General features: G+C 36.6%; 2 protein-coding genes across 2 annotated transcripts in view; one reads left to right on the top strand and one right to left on the bottom strand.

Moving 5' to 3' along the window:
• Positions 1–154: 154 nt before the first annotated feature.
• On the bottom strand, positions 155–5,766 carry LOC139944472 (uncharacterized). The gene is made up of 4 exons (XM_071941494.1): positions 5,296–5,766; positions 4,249–4,338; positions 3,357–3,494; positions 155–2,560 (listed from the first exon to the last, which is right to left on the bottom strand). The coding sequence occupies exons 1-4, from the start codon at positions 5,510–5,512 to the stop codon at positions 2,349–2,351; spliced, it is 657 nt and encodes a 218-aa protein (XP_071797595.1). The 5' UTR covers positions 5,513–5,766; the 3' UTR covers positions 155–2,348.
• A 1,055-nt stretch (positions 5,767–6,821) lies between these two features.
• LOC139944470 (E3 ubiquitin-protein ligase SMURF2-like) overlaps positions 6,822–12,995 on the top strand; it is a 56,324-nt gene continuing 50,150 nt past the window's right edge. Inside the window, exon 1 of the mRNA XM_071941491.1 lies at positions 6,822–7,034. Coding sequence (XP_071797592.1) covers positions 6,983–7,034 — 52 coding nt within the window. The 5' untranslated portion in view covers positions 6,822–6,982. The remainder of the gene's footprint in view (positions 7,035–12,995) is intronic.

Below are 12,995 nucleotides of genomic sequence, written 5' to 3'. Positions count from 1 at the left end.
ATTGTCTGTCGAGAATGAGTTGAAGCTTTGCTTGGTTGAAGAAGGTAATGAGTACTAGGAATATGATCCTTTAATATTAACCTTATTATGGAAGAAGTGGAAGTCCGAAACGGAAACTTGACCAGAAAAAAAAACTAATAGAAGTGGAACTGTATCGCAATAAAAACTGTTTTAATATCAAATAAGGCAGTTTATTTAATCTGATTGTGACATAATAATGGTAATTACAGATCCCTAAAAAGGCACAGGGACCTCTTAAATACACTGGACACTATTGGTAATTGCCAAAGACCAGTCTTCTCACTTGGTGTATCTCAACAAATGCATAAAATAACAAAGCTGTGAAAATTTGAGCTCAATCGGTCATCAAAGTTGCGAGATAATAATGAAAGAAAAAACACCCTTGTCACACGGAGTTGTGTACGTTCAGATGCTTGATTTCGAGACCTCAAATTCTAAATCTGAGGTCTCGAAATCAAATTCATGGAAAATTACTTCTTTGTCGAAAACTACATTACTTCAAAGGGAGCTGTTTCTCACAATGTTTTATACTATCAACCTCTCCCCATTACTCGTTACCAAGTAAAGGTCTTATGCTAACAACTATTTTGAGTAATTACCAATAGTGTCCACTGCCTTTAAGTACATAATAATATTATTTGGTTTTGTCCTAACACCAATGTTTGTAAGCATTGTATACTCGATATTTTCCCAAGTTCTGTGAACAAAAAAATCACAGGCATATTACTCTGGTGGGATTCGAACCAATGACCTTTGCCAAGAGCAGATGTTCCACCAATCAGACCACCAAGACAGGCTGGCAGCCTAAGTAATTGTTCACCTTTGGGATGCTGGGCATATTTACAGGGGTTAAGGTGTTTTGGAGATGCTAGGTCCACATTGTGTCAAAAACCTGTAGTTTTTCTTTCTGATGATGCACAGTGTCTATAAACCTTCCGAATTGTAACATCTGAAGGGGTACTGGGTCTTGAATATGGGCGAACCCAGGCCAGCAAGCCATTTTACAGGAATGTTCATATTCAGCAAATCTCATTCTTGTAGAGTCGGGTAAACCTCCTGAATTGTAATATCTGGGGGGATCCGGGTCTAGAATAAGGGCAAACATGGGCCAGCATACCAGTTTTCAGAATTGTCACATATTCGCCAAATCTCATTTCTGTAGTGGGCACACCATTGATCAAGTTCAACACCCCCCCCCTCCCAGCCTTAGTCACAGGTTCATATATCCCATGCATTTCCTCATTCAAAAAATATTACATATATATTTAGAAAAAATAGTAAACTATAGTTGACAATTATTAAAAAACAACATTTCAGTGGAGTTTATGCAATTAATATCACATGCTTCATTTACATACAAAATACATAAACAGGAGACTAATAAAAAAAATTGTGTATTGCTGTTGGCACCAGCACACCAATAAAATAATAACAATAACAATAATGGTGGTTATTTTTAATGTGGCATGTCTGTTATAAATTACAATCCTGGCGCCGTAATGCCAAATTTGGTGGTGATTGTTAAGATTAATTTTACGCGACCATAATACAATACCTTGCAACAGACACACAGCCAGCATTATGGAGTAGGGTCGGGGGAAGCAAAGCAAATTTTTTGTCCCCATTTTAAAGGGACACATGGCTTGGATAGGTTAAGTTGGTCTATGAAAAGCGCTTATAACCTTTTGTTATAAAATGTAATGGTTAGAACGATGTTTTAAAAGTAGAATACAATGATACGCAATTATGCCTTGAAATTGCACTATTTTCCTTTCACTTTGCGAAATAACTGGGTAGGCCATTTTTTTAGGGAAAGATTTAGCGCAAAAATTTGACGAGTTCCGTCTGAATGATTGACCAACTCGCCTGATCCAAGGAAACGTATCCCTCAAAGGTTAAGGATCTTTATGACCCAATTTGCATAAGACCTACTTTTGAGCATGTTTTCATCGGCAGAGCGATACGCCGGTTTATGAATGGACAATGCAAGCTTGTTTTTCTTGTAATTTAAACCAAAAAACATCAAAACAATTTTGACAACATAAATTGTGTCATCACTTTAACTAAATATATAAATGCTACACAAAAAGTAATTATACAATAAAATAGAGAACATGAGATGTCAATTGCATAGGAATATATAGCTATTTGTTGCAAATTTAAAACTTAAAAACATCTGTTCATTTTGTTGTCCTTTTCTGAAAATAGTTCATTAATTACCTTTATCCGTAGAAAATTATTTTGTATGCAACGTTTTTGACTCTTGTAAAACAAATTGGTTTTAAATTAACAAAAGCTGTTTCACAAAAGTGTACAGTTCCATAAGTTCACATCATGGTGTCATGTTGTAACCTCACCAACCAAATATAACCGCAGCTGTTCACTACAGCAAGTGCAGCACCGGCCCACGTAATCGCAAACGACCAACCGAAGTATAAGAGGTCATACGGCGATAGGCCAAGCTCATCAACCGACCACTCCGAGAGAAGCTGGTCACTGCGGACTGTGAAGACAATTAGACCGGCGGTGAGAACGACGCCTGTGGGGAGAGAGACAATGTGTGAATCACTGAGGGTAATTAACCCTTGGGTTGATATATACGGTGACCGTCGGTCTGGTCATATTTACGGATGACCGATCTATTGGGGACGGACACACCGGCTCCAAGGATAAAAACACAAGGCTTGTCATTAATTTTTAAACGATATAGTTTTTTATCACCACTTTGCATAAGGTTACTCTTTCAGGAAGAAGTGAAGAAAATTGAATTGGTATATTATTTCAAAATTGCTTTAGCAACTTGAGGAAACGATAAAGCATATAAATAATGATTGAAGTGAGGTATTACCCTAACCTTTTCAAATATGAAAAAAGGAAAATATATATTGCAACTAAATATCAATTTTCATTTTATAATAATGAAATTAATTTAAGTAATTAACCCATTAATTTGATTAAATCAATATAGGCTACCTTATTCATATATACAGTGCAATTTAATATCTACAATAATTGGTTTGATTTTGGTGTGACCCTTATGTGTGTAATGGTAAAAGAAAGATAACAATTTTATATAAAAAATGTTGATTATAAACAAATTATAATTGTTGTCATGAGCAGCAAATTGACTAGACTTGACCCAAGTCTAACTTTTGTCATTATGGTCCAAATTCAACAGCAATCCAAACACTCAGAATTGAGTCAAGTCTAAGTATTTAAAAGAACACACATGACTTTAAATGGGACTGACAGAATTGATCAGAGTTCTACAACAACTTGTAATATCAAACAGACTGCTCCTTTAACAGCAAAAACGGAAAATGAACTAGAGTTACCTGCAAGGATGAACATTATGGCTGTTGCCAGGTAAAGACGTTTGACCCTTTTCTTAAAGCAAATCATCGCCATGGCCTCAGCGATGAATATGATAAAGACACCCGCCATCACCAGAATCAAGAATACCAACAACAAATCTACAAATAAGAAAGAGAAGAGGGGTGGTGGCAAAAAGGGCAAAGGATGATTTATTACTTCTTGGTGACTCATTCTATAATACACAAATTTAATCACACAAAAAATAATGAAATGTCTCTAAAAGTGAAAACAACTGAAACATCCTTGCTATCAACATGATGTGATGTCTTAAACATTTGATGTCTTCAGAATATGCCCTTGTGTAGTTTGAAAACTTGTATTCCTATTTATTTGAAGAGCAACTGGTTTTGGCATGAAGTGTCACAACATATCATTCATCTTTTGTATTCCAGTGATAATATGATAAACCATAGAATTATTTATAACAATATTTTCATAAATCTGTGTGAAAACGATCATAAAAACATTTCAGATTTTTAAAAAAGAATACATTTCAGAAAACACCCCCAAAAACAACTTGTGAAAAACTCAGGAGTTTGATAGCCACTTTTCAGTGAAAATCAATGTAACAATATGCCTGTAATTACATGGAGGCAACAGAAGCAATTGGCTCTTGCCCCTGGTATTGGCCTTGGTGCCCCTTCAGATGTTTCTCCACAGACTTGAATATTTTCCAGTGGAAGTGCCCTACAAAATGAAATAGGCCTTACCCTCTCAAAGATGAAATTCCAAGCCTGTTTCAGGACTTAGTGGCAAAATGAAATTGCAAGAGGAAAATTGCATTGTGACCCTTTATTTTATTTCAATGAGAATAAATTTGACTGAAATAATTCAGAGGAAAAATATATTTACCATTTTGAAGGGCTGGGAAAAGATAATGAAACAATGGATTTGTAGCTGAGTCCACTTTGGTCAGGTAATCAATATTCAGACAGCTTTTTCCTGGAAGATAGAAACAAAAAATGTGATATAAAAGAATGAATTTATCTAAATTTAGCATTATGGATTTGTTCATTTCATAGACTTTCCTAGAAATTGCAGGTTAAAATAATGCACAATCACTATACATGAATACTTCATGGTATATTAACTTCAGTTAGAATTTTGAACTTTAAAGGAACACGTTGCCTTGGATCGGTCGAGTTGGTCTTTGAAAAGCGTTTGTTATAAAATGTATATAGGTAGAAAGATGCTGTCAAAGTAGAATACAATGATCCACACAAACATGCCTCGAAATTGTACGGTTTTCCTTTTACCTCGTCAACTAAAACAGTCGGCCATTTATGGGAATCAAATTGTTGACTCCCATAAATGGCCGACCGTGTTAGTTCGCACAGTACAAGAAAAACCACGCAATTTCGAGGCAAACTTGTGTGGATCATTGTATTCTACTTTTCAAACATCTTTCCAACCATATGCATTTTATAACAAACCGTTAAAAACGCTTTGTTATAGACAAACTCGTCCGATCCAAGGCAACGTGTTCCTTTAAGAAAAACTTTTACTTTTTGTTATCATTTACAAGCTTTTCCTTAGTAATTATGACAGATATTACATGCAAGAAATTAACAATTAAAACCATTTATGAATACAAAATATTTCTGTGTTAAATTATGAATTTATTATAATATGTTTTACAAACGAGTTAGAAGGGGAAAGGGAATAACTTTCAGTTCACAAAAATACCAAAATTAATTAAAAAGAGATAAACAAAACATTCCAGTTTAAAAATTAAATCACGTTTGAAAACATAATAATAAACCTTAAAGACACCATCAAAACATGGAGGAATGAAATCAAAATCAACATTATTATAACACAAATATTGTTTTTGAAAACTAAAATGTTGAAATTACTCACGAAAAACCATCCAAAGTTAGGTATCAATAAATTTCTTACCATCTTCCCGGACCAGTGTGCCAGGCCGATAACACACCCTCCAAACCCCAACCCTCTCCACCCTCGCCGTCGTCGCATTCCCATCCCCCGGTGTGTCATTCTTTCCTAATTGATAAATCAACCAAGAATCCGACGCCAAGCCGATAGATGTCACCAAAAAAGATGTCAGCCCGACGAAACACAACAATATCAATATTTTGGTGTCAGGATGCGACATTTTTATTTATTGAAAAACTCTCTCCTTTGACCGATATTGCAGTCTCTCCAAACCGAAAAACAGTATCAAAAAAATTCCTCTATTTGAGATCGTCTGCTTGATCTTGACTTTGTCACCAATATTATTAAAAGATGCTGATATTAACAGGTAGTTGATTGCTACAGGTGTGTGCCACAACGAAACCATTAACAGAAGAATGAGCATCCATTACACACTTTCATTATGACCTACATTACATATAGGGAGTTGAAACTACCTACACATTCTCCCGTATAGCTTTGTATTGCTTCATTGTTGCGGCTCGGTTCTTTGACATGCAAATCATTTGTTGGTTTTCTTCGCATTCTTTGATGACGTTTTTCTACGTTTCATTCAGTAGCTAGTAGAGTTGCTATTTTTGGGGTGGGATGGGGGAGACGGAGTTGGAATGACGAGGTGGTTGTGGTGGGTCGTTGTGGCGGGGGTATCAACTTTGGATGAGGCAAAACTTTTGCTTCGAGATGCTTCGAGTGGGTCACAACTTTTGGACGATTTTAGTTTCGCAAATGAATGGCATTGATAGCTCTGTAACTGATTTATAACATAAAAAATACCTAACTAACCATTTATTTATTTACAATGTAAGTAATAAAAAATAAAAAAAGAATATGATTTCACTTTCCTTATGGGCCTGTACTATCTAGTAAAAATTTGATAAATAATATTTTCAGGCCAACTGTTTTTAATTATTTTTTAAGCTGTAACCTTTATTAATAGATTATGAATAAATCATCCATCGTCTATCTGTCTAGTGAAAGGTTTAAATTATGTAATCCAATGACTAGTCAAGAGCGACCGCAGACGAGACTGTCACAAGACAAGATGAGTGGCGCCCCCTTATCAGAATAGTGTGCAAGAGACTTGTACGAGTCTATCAAGGGAACTTCCCAAACTCGCTGGTGTCCGTCTGTTGCTACACTATCGAAGCTGAACCGTGTCGATTATCAGTGGATTTCCAAAAATGGCGACTGTTTGTGACGTAAAACCTGCAATAACTGCACATCTAGCAGTTGATGGCAATATTGACTGAAACGGAAAAAGGAGATTTTTGACATACTCTGATATACATCATTACAAAATCGAAGTATGAATGCTTTTTAGAATGCTAATTAAGTAATTCACCTTGGGTTTAATTTTTCAGGATGGGGAATTTAAACCCGGTAAAAGATGACACCAACTGCACGATGTAAATTAAATCAACAATCAACTATGTGAACCCAAGGCTGCGGTCATGTCTTGTAGTCTAGTTGTATTTACGTATGTACCCACGTACGAGTCAAAAGTGTGTAAGATTTCGCATAGACTGGTCATTGTGAGTATACAGCACACTCGGTACACTACAAATTGTTGAAATGAACGTAACATTCTCGAACAAGAAAAGGTGACTATAAAATAACTATTTGGGGATAAAACACCAGTGAATATCCTACAATGCCACATCCATCGAGTCGTCGAGAAGGTCCTACCAAGATACGACTGACGGGTGAGTAAATAAAGTCGATTTAATGCGACGTTTTTGAGCTTCAAAGTTTAGAAAATGCTTATTGCTAACCCAATGGTTCGCGGACCATTCCATATTTTTAGTTTACCTTTTCACATTGACAGTAGTGTTTCCTGTGTGATGTAAATTACTAAAATGTTTTGAAGAAATATCAATAGTTTATGTGATAGATGATGTTTATGTTTTCTACTTAAAATCGTTTATGATATTTGGTTTTCTCATTACATGGTGAAATCTCGATTGAGTTGCTGTTTAGTCTTTTGACTGCTGTGTGTTTGTAAATCATACATCTCAGGTCATAATCTTTTAGCAGGCAAAGTAGAAACATTGTTATTACAATAAACTCAAGCCTTGTGAAGAGTTTTGTCTGTTGCAGAAATCATTCCAAATCAGACTGCCATCTTTTCAGTTATTCTTGCCTCAAAATAACTCCAAAGTACAAAATCAAAACAACAACACCAAAACCCATTGGATTGAACAAGTGAAAAGCGACACTAGGATTTGGTTTCTTTCCCCTGGCTTTTTTGTGTGTTTAACTTTAAAAAAGAAAAATATTGTAAGTTTACGCTTGTCTTTTGATATTGAAAGTCTGTGCCAGAATTATCTGAATGATTACAGAAATGGAAAGAAAGAGCCAAGATCAATTTCTCTCATCTTGGTAGATTTAAAGTCGTGCAATTTAAAATATCAAATATAATTTTGTTTCTTCTGATGATAAGTGATCATTATTGTACATGGAAGAGTAAGATGTTCGGGAACCTAGTTTGGTCTGATAGTAACCTATACTTAGCTGTTGGGCCAGTAACTTAAAGAAGCGAACAAAAATTAAACCAGTTCGGCAATATAGTTTCTCCCCTGTCGGGGCCTTTAATTTCATGGGGCCAGGCCATAGCCTCCGTTGCCCTGGTCTTGGTCTTGATGCCCCACAGACTTAAATACAAAAGATTTTCCACTGGAAGTGCCCTTTTCAAAATGAAAATGCTGCTACCCTCCCAAGGATGAAATTCTAGGCCTCAGATTTTACAAAAGACTGGAATGTATTGGTAAGGCTGTCAAGTCTATTTCCTTCCTTCCTCTCAAAAGATCTCATAGAAATATTTGTGGTCTAAGTGAGTGTTCTACTTTAGTAAGCAACAAATCAAATCCATTTCCCCTTGAATTGGAGCCTGCAGTAGTTCTCAAAGTCTAATAATACTCTTATGGATTGATCCTCCTTAAAAAAAGTGATACCAAACAATTGCGGTTTGTGTTTAAAGGAACACGTTGCCTTGGATCGGTCGAGTTGGTCTTTGAAAAGCGTTTGTAACCGTTTTTTATAAAATACATATGGGTAGAAAGATGTTGTAAAAGTAGAATACAATGATCCACACAAACATACCTCGAAATTGCGTGGTTTTCCTTTTACCTCGTCGACTAACACGTCGGCCATTTATGGGGGTCAAAATTTTGACCCCCATAAATGGCCGACCATGTTAGTTCGCACAGTAGAAGGAAAACCACGCAATTTCGAGGCAAACTTGTGTGGATCATTGTATTCTACTTTTAAAACATCTTTCCAACCATATGCATTTTATAAAAAACGGTTACAAACGCTTTTGTTTTGACCAACTCGTCCGATCCAAGGCAACGTGTTCCTTTAAAGTGTTACTGATGATTAGGGATGAGGCAGTATTTGCTGTTGATTCCGACTATTGTGCTGTAATATTTAATACATAACTCATGTACACAGTCATTGTGTACAGTTTTGTGGTGATAGCTGAAGTTTTCAGTTGTTTGGTAAAAGTGTTCCTGTCTTTTCTATTGTCAGTTTTTTTTTATAGTAATGGTCAGGGTACTGCCAAATTATGTAGACTTCACACAGTACACGACTAGTATTAACATGCCTGTAAATTACTAAGAGGCCAGGGAGCGCACAGCCTCTGTTGCCCCCGATCTTGGCCTTAAAGATTTTCCCATTGAAAGCACCCATCTCAACGATGATATTCCAGGCCTGTTGGAGTCACACGATGTCATTGCGCCATTTGATTTCAGCAAAAATTCCCCTTGAGTGGTTAAATCTAATACTGTGCTAAAAACCCTGAGACGTAGGGCTGCATGGCTAGCAAAGGGATGTTTGTCTTTGAAAAGGATTTTCAAGTTAATGATTTAAGCCGGCCTAACTGGGAACTTATTGTGTACCAATGGTCTGCTGAACAAATTTAAATCCTTTGCCAATATCAGTCTAGTACAATTCTTTGTATCAGATTTATGGTGAGAGATTTGGAAGCAAAACTATTGTCCTGGAATAAATTAGTTTGCAGCGTGTCAGACAAAAAGAAGAAAGAGAAACTGGCGACTTTTCCCGTGGTGTGTGAACTGAGTGCCAAAAAATGTGCATAATATTTCTCTTCAGTCTTGTAGTGGAGACTACCTTGTAAGTTGTAATGTAGAGGCGTCTGAGACTGAAACCAAGACGATGTTGGAGTCTTGGAGACCTTGTGTTTAATTGCAAAATGTAACAAATAGCAGAAAGCCAAGGAAACACAGTTTTTAAAACTACACAGTGCAACCCTCAAGGTAGTGGTTCAATAAATTGTCTTTATTGATTTTAAATGATTCTTTTCAACTATGATAAACCAGCACATTCTACCCGTGCATACAAACAAATAGTGTGAAACATCTCCACCGGTCTTTTAAATGTATTTTATATTAAATGACGATCATTTAAAAGAGTTACTGAAATGTACATGCAGGCAAATTCAAAGCACATTTTTCACAACATTCTCAATGATTGCGTTTCTTAAAAACAAAATAGACCATTTTAAAATTTCCCATCCCTCATTACCTGTAATTACTCTGCACAAGTCTTAATTAAGCTAGTCTCCCTTACCGACCACAAAAACCCCTCCCAAACTGATAACAACAACAATAACAACCTCCCAAAGAAGCAAAACAAACAGCCCACACCTAAAAAATACAAAAACGAAAAACTTTTACCAGGTGTGGCTTAAATTCTACCTTTCCAAACGTGAGTGCATTTGTACCAGACAGTCAATTATCCTATCTTTGTGGCTTTTTGGCTCCGGGTCTGTCCCCAGACCCCTGTCTATGGTCTGCTGGTTAAGCGGATGAGGCATCTCAATTCCTAGGATACCGTACGCCAACTTGTAGACACCAATTAGTGCGGTGTGTGAAATAGATTTGAGGACAGGTGCTTGTAGACAGGGTCCGGTGACTTACACTAGGGTGTGGTTAGTCGTTCCTCAGGTTTAGTTTACAGTTTTGTAATATCTCATAACAACATAATATTTGGAATTGAGGTCAAAATTAGTATAAACAAAATTATAAATAAATTCCATAAGGTCTACATATTATTGATATATATAAGTATGCACATTTTGCATTTCTTTTTAAGACTAATTTTACACTAAGAAACTCTAAGAAAGAGACACCAGAGTTCGGAGACTATTCATGTACGGTAATAATGACATTGCAAAAACCTGTACCTGTATAAAACAATTCCTGTCATTTTCCCTAAGATGAATTCACTTGAAATAGAATTGTTTGACTCAGGATGTTAGTATCATCATGGAGGTAGTTATATGCTCAATGCAATGTAACATGTGCTGGTGCTACATGTAACTGTAAAAACACCAATCCACACTGGCTGGGCCCAATAGACCGATCCATTAAGCTCCGCCCCATTGCTTATTGACCAATCACAATGCAATGAAGGTCCGACAGATAAGTTCCGACATGCGTGCCCGGAGCCTACTGGATCGGTCTATTTCATAGAGCTGCTGAAGCTGAATTGATTGCTTATTAATTTTCTGTTAAGCAAAAACACACATGTCCTGGTACAGGCGACGGGTACTTTTCTAACCTTATTCTGGTCAGCATGATTTTGTTGTGCTTAGTTACTTTTTGTGCTTTTTTTATAGCAGTTCTTTGAAATTGGACCCGAGCCTCGATTTCATATCGGTAGCTTGTTGGCGGTTCTTGAAAGAAGATGAGTTGTGAATGATGCTGCGCATAATGCTGTATAGCATTCTCAATCATTTATAAAACACACTTTCTCTTAGAGCTAAAATGCATCTTTTCCTGCTACATAGTAAGCTCAAATATTTGCTTACCGATATATAAAATAGCTTTATGAAATTGGGCCATGGCCCTTTTTGCATAATATAGGCTCCCACTATGTTTTCTCCTTCCAGACGGAGACGATGAAAAATGTTATCGTAATGTTGATGAGTAAACAGAAAGACATGTTTGGGTGAAAAGTTTACTTGGAAATGGAATAATGAAAGGGTCTTTGAAAGCACAGGAAGTGAGTTTAGTAGATGAGGGGTCTAGGTCTCTGGCGTTAAACCATGTGGTATAAACATTCATTCACAGACTGTGTGACCCTCTATATTAACTCGATAATGAATGGCAGTATGTAGCCGTCATTGTTCACTGAGGTCTGGTGTCATTGAGAGACAAAGAACATTTATTGTTGTTGTGTTTTTGTCTGAGGAGGGACAATGGTTGCAGTCGGCTTGGGTATTGATGAGACCCTGATCGGACAATGTGAATTGAAAGTACATGTAATATGTATCGATACACTGTACCATACACTTTATACCATGTACTTTAAAGGCACTGGACACTATTGGTAATTACTCAAACAAACATTTAGCATAAAAACTTATTTGATTAAAATGAGCAATGGAGATCATAGCTGTTTGTATAAAACATTGTGAGAAATGGCTCCCTCTGAAGTAATATAGTTTTTGAGAAAGAGGTAATTTCTCACTCAAATAATGAAAGACTTTGGCTGTCAAAGCCTTTTATGATGCATCTGAAAGCACACACATTTGTACAACAAGTGTGTTTTTTCTTTTATTGTTTTCTTGCAACTTCGATGACCAGTTGAGTCCAAATGTTTACAGGTTTGTTATTTGATGCATGTATATTACACCAGTTGAGAAAACTGGTCTTTGACAGTTACCAAAGGTGTCTGGAGTGTCTTTAACGTACCAGTATATATAGTTGTGCTCCATGTCTTGTGCAGTACACATTTGCTCTGCATTAAAATATTAGGCCAAATAAAAATTAAAAATTAAATGCAAGTTGATCGTCTGGATATTTCCAAAAAGAGGAGGATGAGTGCCTTTTTACTTATTATTAAAACAAAAATTCCAAGATGGCCGCGAAGTATTTCAAATCATACAGGCCACCAATTCTGCAGTTTTGAATCCACCGCAAACTTATTTTGTTGCATGAGGACGCGGGTTAACAGGGTTGGATTATTACACTTAAAAGAGTTGCTGGTAGGCATCTTTATTTTTGTTTTTTAACCAGACGGTTACACTTGTTTGAGAGCATCACGTTAGATTCGGGAAAAGCCCCTAGGCCAGTTATTTTGAAAGGATGGCTTAAAAAAAACAAAAAACACAAAATGCGGGAGGGGATGATTGACTGGTCTTCTTTTTATTTGGCCTAATTAAAAAAATATTACACATGCAGGCCAGGAATTTCATCTTTTTGAAAGGGCAAAGCACTTTTCATTTTGCATTGGGTGCTGCTTCCATTGGGAAAATTCAACTTCCTGTGGGAAAATTAAAGAAAAAGGCACCAAGGCCAAGCCCAGGGGCAACAGAGCGCATTGCCTCTGTGGCCTGCGTGGCCAGGCCTGTACACGTGTGTACCACCGCCACACAATGTGCATCGTACACAATGTACAATGTACGTACCCTACATGTATCAGCAGAAGTGTCCATTGCTAATACTAATTAGCACAATTAGCACACTGGCCCAAATTTGAATGGCACTGCTCAGTATCGTGTTTTTCTGCGTTTATTGCCCATATATATTCAAATATTCTAATGCTTTTCAGGGGTCTTCAATCTTCAATCTTCAAAGGTGGTTAACAGTACCATGAAACTGGGCCCTGTTTGATAGTTTTAACGGTACCCAGAGGGA

Source organism: Asterias amurensis, chromosome 11 (genome assembly GCF_032118995.1).
Source record: "Asterias amurensis chromosome 11, ASM3211899v1".
NCBI classification, from domain to species: Eukaryota; Metazoa; Echinodermata; class Asteroidea; order Forcipulatida; family Asteriidae; genus Asterias; species Asterias amurensis.
The sequence above is the reverse complement of the archived record's forward strand: the minus strand, read 5'-3'. Positions and strand labels throughout refer to the sequence as shown.

Excerpts from the sequence above, each read along its gene's own strand:
- LOC139944472 (XM_071941494.1), bottom strand. The coding sequence starts at position 5,512 with ATGTCGCATCCTGACACCAAAATATTGATATTGTTGTGTTTCGTCGGG. Across the intron at positions 4,339-5,295 it reads CACACTGGTCCGGGAAGATG|GAAAAAGCTGTCTGAATATT; the intron begins GTAAGAAATTTA and ends TCTATCTTCCAG. Across the intron at positions 3,495-4,248 it reads TTTCCCAGCCCTTCAAAATG|ATTTGTTGTTGGTATTCTTG; the intron begins GTAAATATATTT and ends TCTTATTTGTAG.